The following is a 23,086-nucleotide window of genomic DNA, read 5'->3' as shown; positions in this document are numbered from 1 at the left end:
TGATGTCGCCCGTTCTGGCCCCTGGCAGGCTTTAACTGTGGTCGCTGGTGTGTATAGGGCCACGTTTCTGACTATGGAGCTGCCAATTACCAGAGTTGGCTTCTCAGCGGGTGTGTCAGTGAGCGGGGAAAATCTGTTAGAAACGCAGACGGGTTGGTGGTGACCTGTGGGCTGGGATCTAGTACTATGCTTTCTACATACCGTCACCCAGCTGGCCTGAGGCCCTGGCTGCGCGGGTTCTGCTGAAGGAGTGCTATGGGGAGCTACACTCGGTGGCTCCACGCTGGCTAAGGGCCCTCGGCTATCTGCTGGTTTTTCAACAGCGCAGAGCCGGGCCTCCAATTCCGACACCCTTGCCTCCAAAGCTACAAAAATGCTACATTTATTACATGTACCATTATCACTAAAGGAGGCAGAGGAGTAACTGAACATCTGACAGAGAGAGCAGGAGAGAGGAGGAGACTCAGAGAGAGAAACAGCAGAACGGGTAACCATGGTGGAGCTAACGCTAAGCTAGCGACCCCTTACCACTACTAGAAACACGGAGAGTCCCCAAACGTTAAAAGCAGCAACAGAATGTATGTGTTTTAACGTGCTTATGTATTAGAACAAGTAAGAGGTATCAAAGTAGAGAGAAATCAGATCAAACGAGAAAGCCTTCATACACCAAACAATCTACCGAGTGCAACAGCGAAAACAGGAAGTGACGAATACGCCTTACCACGCCTCAGCTCAGAGGTTCTGACAATGAACCACAGCTTCTCCAGCACAATGGTCGTGTATACACTGTGCATCATCAGAACATCAGAGCTTTATTAGCGCTTTTAAGGTCCCTCAAAGACGCTCTATAATGAAATCAGTTATTCCCATTCACACACATTCACACACTGACAACATTTCTCCCATGACTGTCATGAATATCCACTTGATGGTCTTTAGGATTTTGTGTTTTTATAATGTAAAGCACTTTGAAATGCCCTGCCGCTGAAATGTGCTATACAAATAAATTTTACTTACTTACTTCTCTATCAACGCAATTTTATTTCCCACTATTCCTTTTAAACACTTCTACCATTGTTATTTTGTACTCAATGATTGGCTCTTCTATTTTCTGTTTAGTCTGGTTAATGATGGTATAATCTGCTCTCTGTCTAAACTCTCCTTCTAACATTTTGTTGGGGGTTATGATTATTGATTGATTAATCTTGATCAATAATTATAATTACAAATCATAATTTGACAAAATCAATTTCTTAACCAAAATCCTCATTTATGAATCGAGACCAGAGATGTTTCTGGTGTTGTAATTGCGGCTCAACGCCTTTGACAATTACAACCGTTAAATACTCCGTAATAATTAATAACTATTGCCGGAGATGTCCATGTTTAATCGACCGTTTCTGCCGAAACGTGTGGAACGTTAACCTTATCTTGACTGACAAATCACTTTTTGCACACAATGAACACAAAACGCTCTTTCTTTATCTATGTGAATATTTATTAATCTTCACCTACTCAACATGCAAAATTCTACATAACAAGGGTAACACATCTAACTAAGCAAAAATAAAGAAAACAGCAGTGGGTGTTGAATCAACCAGCATTTATGGCAAAATTGAGAATATGACGAAGAGGTGTGGTGGTGAGTGGAGAGTGGGCGGGGGCGCAACTCCAACTGTACTCAGTGATGTCCTGATCATAAAACTTCCCCCAACTCCTGAGCACACAAAGAGTTATAAAACTTTTGGCGGCAAGCTAGCAAGCAGTGAGGTTGAAGACAAAGGAAAATGGAGAATTTTACCATGAGGTTATTTTAACAGTCCAGTCTTACAACGTACCCGCGTTGACTCCCAGATAGTAAAACACGCACAAAGCTAGGAACGCGGTGGCTCCAGATACCAAAATAACACATCAAAGTTTCAATAAGCAAGGTTACATGCACATATCATTCAGAACACATGAGATCCTAACTAGCGATTCTGATCGCTCTACAACCTCTGACCCTGCCCAGGCCTTCTAATAAAGAAATAAAAGATTAAATAAAAGATGGGTTTTACTTGGTGAAGCTCCTTCTGGGGCAGCGAGTGAGAGGGAAAAAGGGGGGGGTTTTGAAGCGTTGTTGCGCGTCCGCAGTTACACTCCAAGAGAGCAGTCAGTCCCGTCCTTTGGCCTTCTTGACAAAAAGGAAAAATAGGATTTGACCATCAGCAGTCGACTAGGGATGAAACACGGTGGCGGTTTGTTTCCTTGAACTCCGTGTTTTTAGTTACGTGTTAAACTCACGTCTTCGATCGGCAAAGTGAAATTTCTGGCCTTCCTAGTCCAGAAACCTCAGTTATGACTTGTTCGTTGGCCAACGAGAGAGAATAAATGAAGACTCCACATGGGATCTCTTCTTCTCCAGAGGATGCTTCAGTTGCATGGTAACCATGTCAAGGTTTCCAGCTTGTGACGTCAGACCTGGGACGCTCGTCATATCAGTCGCAGTGCTCGACGGGATATGTAGTAGCGGGCTGTCCACACAAAATGGCCGATGCCATTGGAGAGGCACAGTGACGTCCAACAACGTGCAGATAGTCCAATACTCAGCACACAACTGGTTCAACAATTTTCCCACAACACTGCAAGTCGTGGATTATCTGTTCCACTGGCGCTAAGGGTTCAGGGTAGTTGCCGCTGCAGCAGCCCCCTGGGGTTGTGGCTGCCTGCCCCTCCCCCTTAGTACATAAGCATTGTTATCTTCTTCTCTGGCTTCCGCTATATAAACATCCTTGCTCTTTTTTTTCTTCTTTTTTTTTAAGTTTAACTTTCCGTTTTAGTCTCTGTACCAAATGGGTACAAGCAGGAACCGAAAAACGTCCTTTAAAATTACAATCTTTCTGCCATTCAGCGAGATTTTTTACTGTATCTGGATCTTTTGAGTGCATAAACTTTGCATCTCCTTCCAACGGGGTCTGCTTTTGGACGCAGTTTCCCATTTTAAGAGTTGTTTTTTTTTATCTATTAAAAACTATCTATCTATTAAAAACATCAAATCAAAACAGAATTCCTCAACGGCCCCCAACATCTCCCAGAAAACAGGCTTTTAGATCAAACACCTAGTTTTGATCCGGTTTTCCGCATTGAGTTCTACTCTCGGAGATTGCAGGGGTTTTAGACTGAGATTTGTTGGGACCTAATATCCAAATCAGAATTCCCCACGATACACCTCAGCAATCAACAACTTTATGTTAACACCAGCAAGGTTTCGGGTTTTCTCACTGAGTAAATCATGTAATTCTGCATTCATACACACACCCCCTGTTTATCATCAGGCCTCTTCAAAAACTGCAGTTCTGTTAAACGCCGAGCATATCGGCTCGCGTACTTATCTAGCGCTAACGCCAAGCTTACCGGCTTGCGTATTTCTCTTTATATGCTTAGTTGGTTCTGTCTTACCTGTGCGTTCGTTCACACTGTCTATCGGAACGTGCTCATCCACCCCCTGGTGCCCCTCGGTCGATTCAGCGGTTACCAGCACAGAATTCACTGTGCAGGATTTTCGTTCTCCAGACGTTCTGAAGGCTGCGCAGACTGATACCCCACACGCGCCGCAGGGCTCTGGGCGGCAGATTTCTAGCGCTCCGGCTCAAAGGACCAAGAAATGATAGTTAGAAAGCTGATAAACACAGACAAGTGTAAAATAAGACACAAGTGAACCAAGTAAGTTTGACTTGCAAGGGTGAGACAGTCCTCTGCCAGAACAGTGACTTCCTTCTCACAAAAGTAAAATCCTTGCACCAGCCTTTTATTTAAAACTCATATTCCTACAAGCAAAAAACGGGAATTGGTTCAGCCAAGTCTTACAGAGACTTCAACCTCAAAGAGTAGTCATTCCCATATATGGTATAAGCATGTCATGTCCAGAGAGTGATCCACTCCAGACCGCATTCCTTAACCTTCCACAAACACCTTTTCACACTAAAAAAGCAATCATAGGAATCATCTTAACTATAATAGAACTTCAGACATAAACATGATTTAAACTAAACAATGATAACTTATATACACTGCTCAAAAAAATAAAGGGAACACTCAAATAACACATCCTAGATCTGAATGGATGAAATATTCTCATTGAATACTTTGTTCTGTATGAAGTTGAATGTGCTGACAACAAAATCACACAAAAATCATCAATGGAAATCAAATTTATGAACCAATGGAGGCCTGGATTTGGAGTCAAACACAAAATTAAAGTGGAAAAACACACTACAGGCTGATCCAACTTTAATGTAATGTCCTTAAAACAAGTCAAAATGAGGCTCAGTATTGTGTGTGGCCTCCACGTGCCTGTATGACCTCCCTACAATGCCTGGGCTCCTGATGAGACGGCGGACGGTCTCCTGAGGGATCTCCTTCCAGACCTGGACTAAAGCATCCGCCAACTCCTGGACAGTCTGTGGTGCAACATGACGTTGGTGGATGGAGCGAGACATGATGTCCCAGATGTGCTCAATCGGATTCAGGTCTGGGGAACGGGCGGGCCAGTCCATAGCTTCAATGTCTTCATCTTGAAGGAACTGCTGACACACTCCAGCCACATGAGGTCTAGCATTGCCCTGCATTAGGAGGAACCCAGGGTCAACCGCAGCAGCATATGGTCTCACAAGGGGTCTGAGGATCTCATCTCAGTACCTAATGGCAGTCAGGCTATCTCTGGCGAGCACATGGAGGGCCATGCCGCCCTCCAAAGAAATGCCACCCCACACCATTACTGACCCACTGCCAAACCGGTCATGCTTAAGGATGTTGAAGGCAGCAGATCGCTCTCCACAATGTCTCCAGACTCTGTCACGTCTGTCACATGTGCTCAGTGTGAACCTGCTTTCATCTGTGAAGAGCACAGAGCGCCAGTGGTGAATTTGCCAATCCTGGTGTTCTCTGGCAAATGCCAAGCGTCCTGCACGGTGTTGGGCTGTGAGCACAACCCCCATTTGTGGACGTCGGGCTCTCATACCATCCTCATGGAGTCTGTTTCTAACTGTTTGTGCAGACACATGCACATTTGTGGCCTGCTGGAGGTCATTTTGCAGGGCTCTAGCAGTGCTCCTCCTGTTCCTCCATGCACAAAGGCGGAGGTAGCGGTCCTGCTGCTGGGTTGTTGCCCTCCTACAGCCTCCTCCACGTCTCCTGGTGTACTGGCCTATTTCCTGGTAGCGCCTCCAGGCTCTGGACATTACGCTGACCGACACAGCAAACCTTCTTGCCACAGCTGGCATTGATGTGCCATCCTGGATGAGCTGCACTACCTGAGCCACTTGTGTGGGTTGTAGAGTCCGTCTCATGCTACCACGAGTGTGAAAGCACCACCAACATTCAAAAGTGACCAAAACATCAGCCAGAAAGTATAGGTACTGAGAAGTGGTCTGTGGTCCCCACCTGCAGAACCACTCCTTTACTGAGTGTTTCTTGCTAATCGCCAAAGATTTCCTCCTGTTGTCTATTCCATTTGTACAGCAGCATGTGAAATTAATTGTCAATCAGTGTTGCTTCCTAAGTGGACAGATTGATTTCACAGAAGTTTGATTTACTTGGAGTTATATTGTGTTGTTTAGGTGTTCCCATTATTTTTTTGAGCAGTGTACATTTTTCCAACAGTGATCTAATTTTGCATCTAAAGGTAGTATGTAAAGAATCCTCCTCTTTGCAAAAAGCTGCAATGCAGCATTTCCTTCAACTCCTTGCAAGGCAGTAGCTGCAGACTTAGGAGGCTGCTGGATGTAATGAAGCATAGATGAAATAAAGCCTGCACAACCAAACTTCCTTTGGCTCATTACAGAGATGTAGTCACCCCCCCGCTGTGGAGCGGTGGTGCTGTAAAAGAACATTTAAAAGCTTTAATATAACCTAGAACTTCTAACAATTCCTTACTGTTTTGCTGTTTTCAGAAATATTTTTCACAAATTTATGTTAAATACTGTCTCCCTTCTGTGTTTCTAGGCCGTCCCATGACATCAGCCTAGAGGAGTTTGATGATGAAGACCTCTCCGAAATCACAGATGACTGTGGGATTGGACTCAACTACGATTCTGATCCATATGAGAAGGTGAGTTACTAACATTTTACCCATTTTTATGAAATGTCTCTCTTATACGTAGCACATCTTCTGTGTATTTGATTTGGCCTGCAGCAAAATAACAAAATAATGTTGCACAAGCAAATCTCTGATTATAAAAATATTTGTGACTCAAAAACTCAAAAAGGTAAATTATACTCACTCGGATATTTTAGAAATATAACAGTGAAAGTGCCCATTGATAAAGAAATGGTTTATCTGTTGCTAAAGCAGCTATAAATGACCAGAAAACATTATTTATCAATACAACCTGAAAATATAACGTGGTAAATTACTGATATGACACCCAAGATTCACTTTAATTCAATTGCATTTAGGACAGCATATCTTTAAAGAAAAAAGACAGAGATACTGAAAGGAGGAACATTGTAGGATGTCCATGAGTATCTTCCAGCTATTTCAGCTCCGCTTCCAACTTTACGATTAAACAGAACCCCAAACAAACCTGTGGTTAATACAAAAAAAATAATTATTGATTAACAGAGAACCCCTGCTAATTCCCATTATCATTTTGAAGAAGCTGGAAGGTTTTAGAGAACTTCTGCGACATTTGGTCACTGAAGAATAAAAATAATGAAACAATGAAGCGATGATCCCCCAAGCAGATTTTTGTCGGGTAGACTTTGAAAAGCCCTGCCTTCCGTCTAAACATTATGAAATTGTGGCTGAAGAGTGAAAGGTGAAAAGACAGTAGCATGAAGACTTTTACTGATGTCTAGATGTTGCGACTCAACATCTCTGTTTTGGCTAAAACAAAGACACGAACTGACCAGACTGGAATAGCCATGAAGATGTCCACGGACATCTAGTGTTTGGAAGGAAATAATTTTAGTAGTTTTCCCTCTGAAACAAGAGGTCTGAGATGGACCTGATTTTGGCGGCATTGCAAAGCTGAAGACAGGTCAGTCATCCAGGCCAATTAGTTTTATCCAACTTTATGGATATAGAGAGAATCTGCCTAGAAGCTGAAATTAAAGTAATGCTCTCTACTGCTTTTATCAATATTATATTATTCTTGCATAAACTGCAGTAAAATGAACTTGTTGACTAACTGAAGTTTGAAGGACTTGATCTCATGTGTAATGGAAAAAAGGTGCACCTTGATTTGTTAGTAAGGTACTCATTTTAGGAGAAACAACACATAATTATTTTTTAAATATATAAGTAATAAAAAAAGATCTGTTATAAACTTAAATTAATAATTTTCCAATAGCTAGTTTGGGTTTCAGACCTCTGGCTTTTAAAGAAAGCAGCCAGCTTAACCCATTATAAATCTTTATTTTGTGTGATTTTGCAGCTAAACTTTAATAGGACTTTCATAAATTAAATATTTCCCTTTAATTTTTTTCTCATTGAAATAATATAAAAATTAAAGGGATTTTAATATTGGTCTAGGCAGCTACAAAAAGCTTCTCGTTGGGTAATCTGAGGGTCCAAGTTGATATGTTTGATTTTTAAGGATTTATCAAATCAGAATTGATTATTGATAACCAATGAATTTCCATAAAAAAGGGGTTATTTATGTTCTTTTTGTTCAAGTTAGATGTCTCACCTTAGAGATCTGTACAATCTGAAGATGATCAAGGACTTAGACAAGTGATATGTGGTATATTCAGTAATCTAAACTAGAGGAAATACAATTATGGATAAGTCAAAAACCCTGCAACTCCTGATAGAAATGTACTGTGTGAATTTTAGAGTTTGACTTTTGTCAGTCAGTCAGTCATTTTCTACCGCTTATTCCATAAGGGGAAGCTGGTGTCAATCTCCAGCAGTCTATGGGCGAGAGGCAGGGTACACCCTGGACAGGGTTTGACTTTTGTCTTAAGTGTAATTATGGCAATTTCATATTTCTGTTATATTATGTATTTGCACATGGAAAGTTTGAGTCGACAAGCAAGATAATTGTCATAAATCTTAGAAATTAAAAATTATTAGCTGTATCATATGTTACTCAGAAATTGTGAAGATGTTATGTGGCAGGAAAAGGAGTGTTTGTGACTTTTTGATCCACTAAATTGCCATTTGATCCACAACACAGATTTTTATTAGATAGTTTTCACAAGAAAGGACCAGACAGAAGTAAATGACTCCAGAAATGCGCCATGTTGATGGTATATCAGTAAACAGTGTTACATAGGAAAAGCATTACAAGTGGCATTTGTTTTTGTTCATGAGCTATGGCCTTTTCAAGTGCTGGAACGCGTTACAGAGATGTGTTTCCTTCAAAGGGTACGAAGCAAAGATTGCTGTAATTGGTATATCCATACGAGGTGGACAAATGCAACATGTCAGAGGAGTTGGATTTGCTCCCAGGAGTCACCTATATACAGTGTGAATTATTTAATTCACAAACGTGAAACTATGGAGAAACTACAGATATTGAAGTATTTGGGCACTTTTAACCCTTTTTTCAAGCATATGTGGTGAAACAAGCAGAAAGGTGTACATGTACATTTGCACATTTACATTTTGTAGCTACTTACATTTTATACTTTGTGCACACGCAAATTTTATGACGTTTTCTTAGTTGTATAGTTATATATATATATATATATATAGTTGTATACTGGTATGTCACAAATTGGCATGTTAAACAGCATATTTCATAACGTTGTGGTGTTGCTCCTTTTCCTACTAAACAGTTGCATTGTAGGTCAAGCACAATATAACATCAGTTGAATGCAATGAAATTATTTCTGGTTCATGCACTTTGCGAAGGTCCAGCAAGGCTCCGGCTGTGTTGTACATACACCTGCTTAAACAAACCCACTGTCATTTGGACAAAGCTAGCAGCACTCTGAGGATCATGTTCTTTGATTTCTCCAGAACATTTAACACAATTCAGCCTGATTTGCTTTGTCAGAAACTCCAAGCATTCTGGTGGAGGCCTCAACAATCTCCTGGATCAAAGACTACCTGACAAACACACCACAGATTGTGAGACTGAAGGGTTGTGAGTCTAACCAGGTAGTCAGCAGCACAGGAACACCACAGGGGACTGTATTCTCACCATTCCTCCTCACTCTGTACACCTCAGACTTCCAGTATAAGACAGACTCCTGTCATCTGCAGAAATACTTAGTTTCATAGAGTCTCCTTTTGCGGTCAGTTTGTGAGGGATCTCATGGACATGTACACGTGCCTCTGTCATAACAGCAATCTTCTGGGTTATACAAATCAAGACCTGAACCCCACAACTAATTAGAAACACAGTGATCAGTTTGTGTCGGTCAGCCTCAATCTGTGTTGGATCTGTCATACAAGTCTGCAGCTTTGCCTACAAAGTACATATTTTACAGCAGTTCAATACTGACTGACTGACAGTGTCACAGTTTGGTTCTTGTTTGAAACATCTGAAAATGTCCTTACCACTAAAAAAGTGATCAAAGCAAATCCGTGCCGTATTTAATGTCTTGTGTTTCCTCTGTATATTAGCCAGTCACACTCGTCGGCGCTGAATGCTTAGTTGCAAAGTTTGCTCACCTTTACTTCTTCTGATTCTCGGTATGTAATGAATACTTCTCTGTACTCTTTTAACGCCTTTGTTTTTATACCCTTGAGCCCAACAACACACAACAATCGTGGTTATCTTACGTGCGACCAAACGAAGTGGAAAGCTGCTTCTGTACTATCACAAAGGTGGCCGAGTACCCGGATGTAGGACGTGTGACGTCATGTGGGAACTATCTATTAAAACTGGCACTTAAGCCACTAAATGTACAGATCTTTGGTTAAAGAATCTATAACTGTTCATCTGCTTTGTCGGCTTCATAACCATAAACATCATTCTTGGTCTAGTTAAAGGAAATTTAGTCACCAACCAAATCAGTATCTAAGTGAATTTCCACCCCCTAATGTCAATAACAATCATACCCAAATAACTATTTGATGAAGCATAAATAAATAAAAATCTTCCTGCAATTCTGACCATCTTTGACTTAAGGTATGAAGTCATCTAATTTTAGCTGTTCTCTGTTTTCCTCCGTCCATCCATCCTGTAGGATGTTAATGTTTTATGCTAGTGGCATTGAGCCATGGCTGCAGCAGAGGCTGGGTGACCCAGTGCAGTTTGCTGCTATGCAGAGACAACCTCCTTCTTTCCCTCCCTCCCAAGTGTGTTTTTTATTTCTCCCCGCACAGAGCGTTGCCTAGAGACAGAGCTGACACTCCCTACTTGATCTTTGCCACCTTTTTCACTTCTCTTCCTTTGAAGCTTCCCTTCCTTTTATTTTTCCTCCCATTACCTTGACTGGGAATGGGGGTATAGCTCAGGGATTTTTGGGCCTGAGGCTTAAGCTCCTGCCATAATATTGCGGTAGATATTTTGCTTCCTTCACTTTAATCCTGTAACAAAGCTTATTTTAAAAGATTGCTTAAATCCAAGCTGTGGAGAAAGCATAAAGAGAAGAAAAAAATATAAAAAAAAAACTTTAGGCCAATGATGTCATACATGCACTAGTCCCCCATCATCTCCACTTAGATTTAAACTCCAGCACATCATTGGACACCCTAACTGCTCACTTCACAAATATGAAAGCATAGTTCAGACACAGTGTCAGTTCCTGTTAGGTTACATCATTGCCCAGAGGAAGGAATAATGCTGACATGGGAAGGATAGGACACACACTCGGATGCCCTCTGAGCTTTCATACATGTCTGTGTGTGTATGTTCAGATAACAAGAGAAATAGCCGAGACTACTAGGGTTGTTCGAAAGAATCGATATTTTCATATAGTCCATACTAAAAAAATGTTTTTAAAGATATTTTTTTGAATCAAAATCGATATAAACTGACCTGATCTTATTTTCCCAAATTTTGTCACTTCTTTCGGCAGCAGCGCTGCAACAACATCCACTCCCCTACCTGCAGCAGCTCACCTGACCAAAACAATGAGCTGCTGCTGGAAGTTTCAGAGTGTATTCACACCTGCCACGGTTGGTCTGCCATAAACGGACCAGAGTTAGTTTCCCCCTTTGGTTCAGACCTTTTGTGCTGGTGTGAATATATTCAAGCGAACCCTGGTCCAAATGGACACTGGTCCGGTTCGCTTTTGGTGTGAATACTAATCAGCATTGTTTCGACCCAATTATAGGAAAACTACGCCTTTTTGAACTTAACGAGCAACCATAACGAATGTTGTGAATAGTGAATGGACTGTGGGTCAGGCACAACAGAGGACATTGTCTCCTTCGGCTTGCAGCACGCATTCAATGATGCTTTTTCAACACTAGAAACCGAATGTTGCGACACCTGTGTTGAATGAACTGCTCTTGACACAATGATTTTGTAGCTGTAATAAGAGCACAGAAATGCAGCAAGCATTACTTCTATGATAGTTTTCCTCAATTTCTGGGTCTGTGCTCTGTTCTGCCCTAGCCATTTCTGTCCTATGGGAGCAACGATCGTCACAGTGAGTTTGTCTACAAGTTGTTGTTCACTTGCCAAAAGTACAATGTGAAAGTGAACAGCAACAAACAAAAAAAATATAGTCCTCCTTTGGTCCTGACCAAACAAGCAGACCAAAAGACTTTCCGGCTGTGAATACACCCTTGAACTCTGCTAACATTTCAATTATATCCAGAGAAAAGGACTCTAGCCGACAATGCAAAAATAAAGTGTTGTTCGATGGTACTTTCCCTATCAGGCACATCAACAAGAAAAAAGCTGATGGATGCCACATGGTAGCTCCACTAACGCTACAAGCTAACGCTGCAACACTGATGTTTTAGAGCAACTTAAAATAATTGGTAAAGCTCCTGTCTTTGCAACAGTGAAGTAGTAAACCTCTAGGACAACACAAGCTTACAGTATCTGTTTAAATATTAGCTTCATGTATATGGACAGCCAAACGATGATGTATTGTCGGTTGAGATGTGCAGTTCCACACCAAGCAATGGTCGGTTCTACTGCGGTACGAATTAACATAGATATATCAGCTGATGGCTCAGTCAGCTACTAAATAATGAAGCAATGCAACAAACCAGTGCGTGCTGCCTCCATTAAATGTAAAGACATTGGAGGCTAATATGGCTAATAATAACACAAGTAAATGGTGGAGCCAGACTAAAGCTGATAATAAGAGCAACCTACTCTGCTTTTATAAATATATATTTATAAAATGTTTTTTACATATTTATAAATATCAACATCAAATTGACAGACAAATGGAAGCACACGGTGTCATGCTAAAGATAAGCATCCCTAATAAAACTGCAAAAGTACATACTTCCATAAATGACATGTTTTCTAAACAAGGGCTGAATTGTTCCCTACTTTCTCTTAACTAGAAAGAACCCCGTGCCTTAAAAAAATGTTGCCGCAATTTCCTATATCAAGTATTTTTCAAAGTATCAGTATCAAGTTTGAAATTTTGGTATTGTGACCACTCTAGCCCAGACAGAGAATTACATGGACAGGGTGCTTCACATGCTATTTGAATTTGCTTGCATCAGTAAGGTGCATGACACCTTGTCAGCTCATCATCCCCAGCAGCAGCAGCAGACGTTTATCCCTCTGAACATCACCCTTGCGTAGAAGACAGGGGCTTGTGGGTTTCTTGTCAGTATGATTTCATCATATTGGGCAGGATGCCTTTGATGTCGAGGAAGAGCTGGTAAACTAAATACTGAGATTATCTTCGCGCCCCAATCCCGAGTTTTGATTAATTCTAATTAGTTGTGGGGTTCAGGTCTTGATTTGTATAACCCAGAAGATTGCTGTTATGACAGAGGCACGTGTACATGTCCATGTGATCAAAACATGTGATCCAAGCTCTCCAAACTGTAAGTTTGTTTGTTTCTCCTTAACCAGTGTTTCACCATTACAAGCAGAAAGATCACCACAGCAGCAAAGTTTCCCCGCTCTCTTTCACGCTTTTGAATCTTTTTACAAGGTCTCACATGCACACTTACTCACGATCGTACAACCCACTCCTCTATGCCTCATTTCACCCCTAATTCCCTTCTTCCTGCCTCTGTAATAGCCATCTTCATCCCTACAGAGCTCTGACTGAATGACACGAGTTTATGCATAATTCAGCATGTGACAGAGCAGTGGTGTAAGTGTCCTAGCTGTGTTGCAACTCTTAGTTTGAAATGCTGACATTTACAGATGCAGCAATCCAGCAAATTCAAATTTAGATCCACTGCAAGTTTTGATTTATGGTGAGTGTCTTTTGCCTCCTGTAGTTAATTTAGATTCACTTGGTAACTTAACGTTTAGACATAAACTATTGAGACATAAAAAGAAAACGTCTGGCTGTGACGTCACTTTATCTGCCACATCTTTGGTTCAAATCAAGATTCAGACAAATAATTGACAACATATATCTTTATATCACTGCATATTTTAGAGTGTACCATTATGAAATCCTTCTTGTTATATGGGTTGATCACAGAATCAAACACTGCCACATTTTGTATTGTATTTGGTAAGTAAGATTTATGAAAGCCAACAAAATAAAGAAATACAGCCAGTGTTCTCTTTTATTTAGTATTTAAGTATATTTTTGACTAAAAAGGGGTGCAATACAAATGTTTGAAACACTTTGAAAAGAAAATCATGTATTATTTTCTTTGCACTTCACATTGATGTGCTACTTTATGTGGTATATAATAAGAAATCTTTGTAAAACACATTGAAGCTAAGGGCTTTAACATGAAAACATTTGTAAAGGTTCAAGGAGTGTGAATACATTCGCAAGGCACTGTAAATTAAATTGACCATACATCTTACACACAAAATAAGAGATTAAATAATCTCTGCCTGTCTTCCTTAATCATTCTGCCGTTTTTTTTAAACTTAAACTATTATGTCTCCCCCAGGTCCAAGCTACTTTTATTTTATCTGTAATCATTGTAATTCTCAGCATCTTTTATTCTTTTCTGTCTGTTTCACTGGTTTCACCCAAAATGTGTAAAATGTTGCTGATTTTTGCTTTAAGCTCACATCTTCAGTATCTCTAATCCTTTTTGCTGTCGGCTTGTACATTCAGTAGGCTACATGGTGCTGCAATTTGACCTGAAGTCTATTCTCTGCGCTGGTGAATAGAGCATTTTTGTTAGGGCTGCTATCCCAAATGATATTCAGCTGCAGCAGCAGAGTCGTTTGATTTAAAATTAGCCATGCTGAACTGGCCTGTGGTCTCCTAATTAGAGATTGCAAAGCTTCTCTGCCTTAAAGTATATTTGTTGCAAGTATATCTCTGCTAGCTCCTGCAGAGTAGATTAAATATATGAAATATATGCATATATGAAGGACATCAGCACGATATCAACTGGAAACTCCTGCTTTCCAGTCCTGGTACAGTTAGATGTAAGCCTGCTGATTAACAAACTGAATACATTTTCTGTCTGAGTAAGTATAAGTACATGTATATACCCAGTGGCTTGCCTGCAGGACTGCAGGATTGTCTGCTGATAGACACAGGATGCATGGCCACTGATCTGTGTGGGTTGTCCTTGGGAACTGGAGACTGCAGGGATTTATTTTTGCCGACACACACTTTGTATTTACAGTATTGTGTTTTTTTTTATTTACGTCTGCCTGCCTGTCTGTCTGTCAGGTGGCCTTGCTAGGGGATGTGTCCTGATGCTGCAGAGCATTGTCCCCTGGCAGTTGATGCATTTTCACAACCTACTTCATATGGATCTGTGAGAATTTTACACTGTCATGTTGTTACAGGTTATATATCCCAAATGGTGGATTATTAAGGATTAGTGTGTGGAAAAAGCTTAGTGAGCCTTGGCTGTTTGACTTTGCAGATGCAGATATTTGCCTCAGAGCCATCTTGCATGGAGAACAATAGCTCTTTTCCAAACGTTTCACCTTGACACCTAAATCATCAAAACAATATACATTAAAGAGATAAAAGTGTGCATATTCGTGTGTATTCCCTAGGCAGTAGACTGAGTGTTGGTTTCTGATTCTGTAGCATAACGTGGATGCCTCCAGGCATCAGCAGAATTGGGTGGTGGGTGTGGGTGAGAGGGTGAGCCTTGATTCCTCCATTAAACAGACTGCACTTAGAGGCACAGAAACTGCTGCGCTTGCCAAAAGGATAAAACTGACAAATCAATCCAGGCATTGTTAAATTCAAAGAAGGGAATATGGCATCATGGGAAGAAAAAGCTAATCAATGTGATGACAATGCATTTTCTTTGTATGTGCAGTGTCGCATAAACATGTTTTTGGTTTATTGAATGGTGTTGTACTTTCTGGTAAACCTATGAAACCTGATTCAAATCTGCTTGATATAATTTCATTTTGTTGCCCTCAAGCTTGCTAGTCTACTCTATTACCCCACCTTCTGCAAAACCGTGTTACCCTTTTCATAATACTGATGCTGAGAAAGGTAAAAACAATCCTTGTTAGCAAAAACACAAAAAACGGTTGGGCATGAGTTCTATTTAAATATACTCGTCCACCTCTTATAAAAGAAAATACTATGTCTTGCACAAGTATCCATCTGCTTTGAACCCTTCCACATTTTATAACCAACTCAAAGCAGTTTGTAACTATAGTGGAAAAAAAAACATCCGCCCGTCCGTCTGTCATTGATGGCAGGATGGAACGGGAAATGCAACGACAGATTGGGGCTTCATCTGCTGGGACGTGGAGACTGCTCTAGTCAGTTGTGGTGAAGAAAGATATGAGCTAAAAAGCAATTCTCTCGATTTACTGATACGTCTATGTTCCTACCCTTACCTATGGTCATGAGATATTGATCATGGCCAAAAGAACAAGATACTGGATTCAAACCAGCGAAATAATCTTCCTACAGATGGTGGCTGGACTCAGCCGTAGAGATGGAGTGAGAAGCTCTGTCAGCCGGTGGGGTGCTTCTCCACATCAAAATAAGTCAGTTGAGGTGGTTCGGGCATCTGATCAGTCTGCCCACTGGGTGCCTCCCTTTGGTGGTTTTCTGGACATGGCAACTCCCTGGAGGGACTATATATCCTGTCTGGCTTGAGAATGCCTTGGGATACCTCAGAACTAGCAGATGGATGTCACTGGGGAGAGTGGTGTCTGGAATTCTCACCTTGTCACAACTAAAACTACATATGGAAAAGTTACATAATAAACAACAAAACTACACTGCTCAACAAAATAAAGGGAACACTCAAATAACACATCCTAGATCTGAATGAATGAAATATTCTCATAGAAAACTTTGTTTTGTACAAAGTTGAATGTGCTGACAACAAAATCCCACAAAAATCATCAATGGAAATCAAATTTATTAACCAATGGAGGCCTGAATTTGGAGTCACACACAAAATTAAAGTGGAAAAACACACTACAGGCTGATCCAACTTTAATGTAATGTCCTTAAAACAAGTCAAAATGAGGCTCAGTATTGTGTGTGGCCTCCACGTGTCTGTATGACCTCCCTACAACACCTGGGCATGCTCCTGATGAGATGGCGGATGGTCTCCTGAGGGATCGCCTCCCAGACCTGGACTAAAGCATCAGCAAACTCCTGGACTGTCTGTGGTGCAACATGACGTTGGTGGATGGAGCGAGACATGCCACCCCACACCTTTACTGACCCACTGCCAAACCGGTCATGCTGAAGGATGTTGCAGGCAGCAGATCGCTCTCCACGGTGTCTCCAGACTGTCACGTCTGTCACATGTGCTCAGTGTGAACCTGCTTTCATCTGTGAAGAGCACAAGGCGCCAGTGGTGAATTTGCCAATCCTGGTGTTCTCTGGCAAATGCCAAGCGTCCTGCACGGTGTTGGGCTGTGAGCACAACCCCCATTTGTGGACGTCGGGTCCTCATACCATCCTCATGGAGTCGGCTTCTAACCGTTTGTGCAGACACATGCACATTTGTGGCCTGCTGGAGGTCATTTTGCAGGGCTCTGGCAGTGCTCCTCCTGTTCCTCCATGCACAAAGGCGGAGGTAGCGGTCCTGCTGCTGGGTTGTTGCCCTCCTACAGCCTCCTCCACGTCTCCTGGTGTACTGGCCTGTCTCCTGGTAGCACCTCCAGGCTCTGGACACTACGCTGACAGACACAGCAAACCTTCTTGCCGCAGCTCGCATTGATGTTCCATCCTGGATGAGCTGCACTACCTGAGCCACTTGTGTGGGTTGTAGAGTCCGTCTCATGCTACCACGAGTGTGAAAGTACCACCAACATTCAAAAGTGACTAAATCATCAGCCAGAAAGCATAGGTACTGAGAAGTAGTCTGTGGTCCCCATCTGCAGAACCACTCCTTTAATGAGTGTTTCTTTCTAATCGCCAAAGATTTCCTCCTGTTGTCTATTCCATTTGAACAACAACATGTGAAATTGATTGTCAATCAGTGTTGCTTCCTAAGTGGACAGTTTGATTTCACAGAAGTTTGATTTACTTGGAGTTATATTGTGTTGTTTAAGTGTTCCCTTTATTTTTTTTGAGCAGTGTATATTCGATTTATAACGATCTAGATTAATTATGTAATGCAAGGACGTTTTTTAAGATGTCTATTCCAGCTACCAAAATTAGATATTGGTTAACTAGATTAAAAAGGCCCACCTACTTTACAAATTCACAGTGAGTAATTCGCTTACTACGTGTCCTCCTTTAATACTTATCCAGCATAAGCTGAGAAGCATTCCAGGATGACCGGTATAAACTAACACTGCAAGCTTGTGTCTGTGTTTTTTGAAAACTAGAGATTAATACATTTGCTGACACTCGAGTCTACACCTAGCTTTTGTGTTTTATGTGTCCACACGTTCATGTAAGCTTTATGATAACTATGCTCTAATTCATTTGTGATTAACAAAGGCCCGCTGTGTAATTAAAGGACATTATGCTACCTACCATCTAGCTTCTTCTAATTTTGTTCCTATCTTGTTCTCTTGAATGTTTTCCTTTTTTCTTCTCAGAGCAGAAAATGCTTTAAACAAGAGCTGCTATTGTTACAACTTTGTGCTGAGTGTGTGTAACAATGTAAATCACTAATATCTAATCTTTCATTAAATATTTACAGGAGTCTCTGTCTCCATATTCTGCTTTTAGGATTCCCTCATCCTGGAGAAGAACGACATGCACCACCCAGTCTGCTCCTTCCAGGATGACTTCCAAGAGTTTGAGATGATTGATGATGAAGATGAGGATGAAGAGGAGGAAGAGGACGAGGAGGAAGAGGTTGACCCTGATGCACCACCATCTCCCTCTGCATCCCCTCCTCGCTCCCCTACCCTGGGCACTCTGAAGAGCAGACCTACCACATTGAACCTCACCACTGCTGTTTCGCAGGTATGCAGATTGACCTAACCGCACAAAAAAGACCAAGCATGAGTCAGCTCTGTGTGTTGGCCACACACAATCTTTTACAACACTGCATCACTTTCTCTAGGATTCGCTGAACAACAACAGCAGTCTGTCCCCAAAGAAAGGAAGCTGGCAAGACTCTTTACGCAATCCAACTTTACAAGGTGAGCTCACCACATAAAACACTTGATGGAAATTATTTTAGCTTAATGTCTTTGTTATTGTTATTATGTTATTTGCATATGACTGCACAAGACGGCACCAGGTGCTAGTAAAGTTTTAGTAAAATAAACCCTCATTTGTCTAGGCTTAATTTTTACTGCATTGATAACTGTAATGACAATGAATTTAACAGAAGTATGTTTTGTAAAAACTAGCAGAATTTAAATGTACCAGGGCTAAAACAAAACCTACAACAGTTGAACAGCATGTTAGACATTTGTGGTGCTTAAACACTATTTAATGTAACAATGTCTCGACAAGAAATTTTCGTCGCTGAAGACAATCTTAGCTATTTAAGATGAGATATTTGCCGATCCCAAATACCACTATATATTATGTCAAAGTTAACAAAATCAGCGCCATATAAAGGCATAAATTCTGAGTAGCTGTAAAGTGTATTAAAATAACACAACATTTCATCTTGATTACATGTTGTTTATTAGTGTTGTGATTGTGGCCCATTGAACTAACTCACCAGTGATGTTTGGGATTCTGCAGTATTCAGCTTTCTTGACAGTGAGAGATATTTAGTCCCAAGAGGTGAAAAAAGCTAATATAATGCAACACACCTCCTGACACACCTATGCTCTTAAACCCAAAAACTATTCATACCCCTGGCCAATATTTCTTTTTATTTAACTTGTGACTTTGTTTCTAATAGGATATTAAACAATCATCTCACAATGGAAAAATATCAGTTAGAAAAATCAATTAGAATTATTTACTTCCTTTTCAATCAATAGAAAACATATTTATTGGTATTACAGCAATCACACCCCTCTTATAAATGCTGACCAGCTTGTTCCTACAGGTATTTTTATAATTTTACTTTGGTGAGAAGCTTCAGATCAACGAGGTTATATGGCCTTATTGCTTTCAGCCTAATCTTCAACTCCCTCCACTTATCCAATTTATCAGATTCAAGTCCGTTCTCTGCCTGGACCACTCCAAAAATTTTAATATTATTTACAATTTGAAGAAACACGTTGGTAAAATTAAAAAACAAACAGCCCCAAACCTCCATAAACATCAATAAAACGTGCTCCTGATTTCATGGAGATAAGTTTGTTGACATGCTAGGCTAACACTAGCATATTTATGGTCTGTTTTGATATGACTCTTTAGCTCGTAACATTCTTAGTTACGGGCTGTAATCATTTGCAGACAAAACTTACAGAAAACATTGGAAGCAAACCTTGTGAACACAGCGCTTTTTTGTTGAATGTCATAAAATTCAGTGTCTAGTGTTTCAGCTCTCTTCCATGCAGCAACTGTCTTAGTATATCTGAAGATAGCTTGAAGAGAAGGATGCATTACACAGACAGACAGAGACAGAAAACTACAGTAGCCAAAACAGTCAACAGTTTTGCTTGAAGCCAACCACTCGCCAACTGTCTCCATTTATAATAAACAAATTGACTTGGAGTACTGAAACAGAAATATAAACCCACACAAAAACCTATGGGAAATTACTTGGGTTGTAACATACACAAAAGAAAATTGAAATATTAATCAAATCAAGAAATTATTCAAGACAAACTATGAAAAAATGAGGGATGACTTAAGGCTTTTTCATAAGTTATATGTATGCATAACAAACCACAGTAAATTTAAAAATAAATATTTTCAATTCTCATTCAGATGGCTTTGAACTCTGTGACAAAATGAACACCTTTCATATATCCAGGTCGTCTGTCTCCAACCCACTCATGCTTGGAGGACGGTAGTCATGTGACAGGCCAGTGCAGAGCTTCTCCACTTTCCCAGGCTCCAGGGTCGCAGAGCAAAGGTACTCCACCAAAACAAGCAGGGGAGGGCGGGAATTCCCAGTCTCCTCATAGGCCCCTCCTCTGCGACATGGAGGGCAACAGACGGGAAAGGCCAGAATATGGTAACACGAAGGCCAGCCCAGCAAGCTTGGATTTCATCCCCATTCACATTAGCATGATGCAGTGCTGTTTTGTGGATTTGCTTTAACATACAACCTGAATCATCAACATTGTGCATTTTCTAATAGGTGTTTCTGTACATCTTGTTTTTTAGTGAATATTGATCAGTTAAAAGTAGAGATTACCCTTTATTTTTATCTTGCATGTTTACATTTGTCCATCTCAACTCCTTAGACTTGTCTACCTTGACCTCCGTTTCTTCGTCATCAACTTCATTATGTCTGCATAGTGCTGCGTTTTTTTTGTTATTACCCTGACTTCTTTCTGCATGACGTTTTTATTCACAGGCTCATTTGGTCAGCACCGGTCCCACCCATGCCCTGCAGAATTCACTGAGTCCAAGGTAGACCCATCAACCCAGACAGCCAGAGTACCTTCCATAGACGAGCACTCCCAGTGTTCAGACACAGAGGTGGACCATGACCTCAACAGTGACCACAACCGTAAGCACTCAAACCGTTGCGCCACAGACACTTACACAATTACCAGCGAGTCTGGTGTGGAGCCCGAAAATGATCCTGACCCGGATGGAACCAGTCGGTGTTTGTCATCAACGGCTCCCATGGGAGGAAATGAGGGCGCTGATACACCTCTGTCTGATGAAGAGCTGGAGAAGGACTTTGAGGTGGAGTTCATGTATAAGGAGATCTGCAAGGAGAATCAGTCGTCTTATGTGGAATTCCCTTCGATTGAGCCCTCTGAGCTCGCTTCTTTCTGTAGCTATCAGTCCTTAAGCCGCTCCGAAGCTCCAGACCAGTCTAATAGTTCAGACGCTGCAATAGCTTCTGCTGTGGAGATAGCAGCTAATGATTCAACCTCCCCATCTTCAGACCCAGGGATAGCAGATATGAACCAACAGGGTTATGTGACTTCAGACCAGGACAAGGATCTTAGCTCTCCAGGTTCTGATTCTGATGTTGAAGGGGAGCTGGAGGCAGCATTTGCTTGTGGTGGTCCTGTGGTTTCCAACATGATCTCCTCTATCTCAGAAACAGAGTTGGACTTGACAAGTGATGAGAGCAGCAGCGGACGATCATCTCACCTTACCAACTCGATAGAGGAGGCTAGCTCACCGACATCTGACCAGGAACTAGACCCAGATACCGAGTTAGAACAGGACAGTGGAATTGTTGGCCTGAAAACATCTCTGCTCTTGGGCCAGCGTGACCCAATCAAAGAAGGCTCTGTTCTATCTTCTCCTTCCCATAATCCCTCACCTACTATTGCCACACCCTCACCAGTTGACTCACCCATCTTACCTGCAGAGTCCTACGATGATGGTCAGGCTCTGATGGGTTTACAGAGTGTGGACGATGAGCTGGCTTGTGAGCACCATGCCGACCCAGATGAGACTCTGCCTCCAGCCCAGTGCTGTGACGACCGTCTGTCCAGACCAATGGTGCTTGAGATAGAACCAGACCACAGCCTGGAGAGTTTCAAACGCTCTTTCTACCTGCCAGTGGGTCCAAGACTAATGCCATGCGCAGATGAATACGATGAAACAAGTGAGGGAGAGTCTGAATCAGAGAGTGAAGATGAGCTAAGTGAGAACTCAGACTCCCCGTGGCTTCTTAGCAACCTAGTCAACAGGATGATCTCAGAGGGCTCATATCCAATTAGTTGCCCAGAGGAGTGCTTTAGGAGGAAGGCATCTGTGTCTGATACCATCTCACCATCTTCAGACATTGGAGATGGAGACGATTTCAATGATGAGACCCAGGATAAGAAACCAGAGATAGGGAGATCACAGCAAAATGAAATGGAAGGTGAAGGGTACAGAAAAGAGAGGATGGAGCCAGGAGCAAGTTCCCATCTCTATATGACCAACCCCCCTGCTGATACTATAAGCCCACTGATTTTTGAGCCCTGTGCCAATGAAGAGAAGGGAACAACAGATTTGCACTCCTTGTATACCAATAAAGGCTGTGACAAGAACTCCACAGAGAAACTATCTAAGAATGCTGGGAGACCGGAGGATGAAGAACCTAATAATGACTTGACCATGCTGGAAGGCAGAAGAGATTTGGACTCACCCAGCCTCAGTGAGAGTGTGATCAGTGACAAGGATGAGGGGCGAGAAACCGAACCCAGGCCAACAAGTCGTTCATCAGCGTCTCTTGAGCGCATCACGGAAGTCAAAAACAGTCTGACGCTCGACATACCAACCACTCAGACCAACCGCTGCTTTAGTCTCACCTACTCCACTGACAATGATGAAGAGGAGGACAATGGTGATTCTTATCCTTTCATGGGTAGCACGAGGAATCAGTCATATGTTTGTAGTGACATAGAGCTTGACAACTCACCACCCATTGATTCCAGTGTGCACAATCATTCATTACCTGATCATGACCTCCCACTGTGTGAGAAAGACCTGATTCTCAGGCAGCCGAATGAAGATGATGGCCTGGCTTATGACTCCATGAAGTACACATTAGTGGTGGATGAGAATACAACGCTGGAACTAGTTAGCCTTCGGAGGTAAGCCTAACATTATATTTGAAAGCTGAGAAAAGTGTCAAACC

At 41.6% G+C, this 23,086-nt stretch overlaps 1 protein-coding gene across 2 annotated transcripts in view; it reads left to right on the top strand.

Moving 5' to 3' along the window:
* Positions 1-23,086, top strand: part of mapk8ip2 (mitogen-activated protein kinase 8 interacting protein 2) — a 62,426-nt gene that overhangs the window by 28,308 nt on the left and 11,032 nt on the right. Inside the window, exons 2-6 of one of the 2 annotated variants that reach the window (XM_047387660.1) lie at positions 5,983-6,088; positions 18,136-18,375; positions 18,476-18,554; positions 20,300-20,401; positions 20,849-23,042. In XM_047387660.1, coding sequence (XP_047243616.1) covers positions 5,983-6,088; positions 18,136-18,375; positions 18,476-18,554; positions 20,300-20,401; positions 20,849-23,042 — 2,721 coding nt within the window. Of the gene's footprint in view, positions 1-5,982; positions 6,089-18,135; positions 18,376-18,475; positions 18,555-20,299; positions 20,504-20,848; positions 23,043-23,086 lie in introns of both variants that reach the window. The other variant, XM_047387652.1, reaches the window with a different exon arrangement.

The sequence above is a fragment of the Girardinichthys multiradiatus genome, chromosome 2 (genome assembly GCF_021462225.1).
Source record: "Girardinichthys multiradiatus isolate DD_20200921_A chromosome 2, DD_fGirMul_XY1, whole genome shotgun sequence".
NCBI lineage: Eukaryota > Metazoa > Chordata > Actinopteri > Cyprinodontiformes > Goodeidae > Girardinichthys > Girardinichthys multiradiatus.
This window is presented reverse-complemented; position numbering and strand designations above follow the sequence as displayed.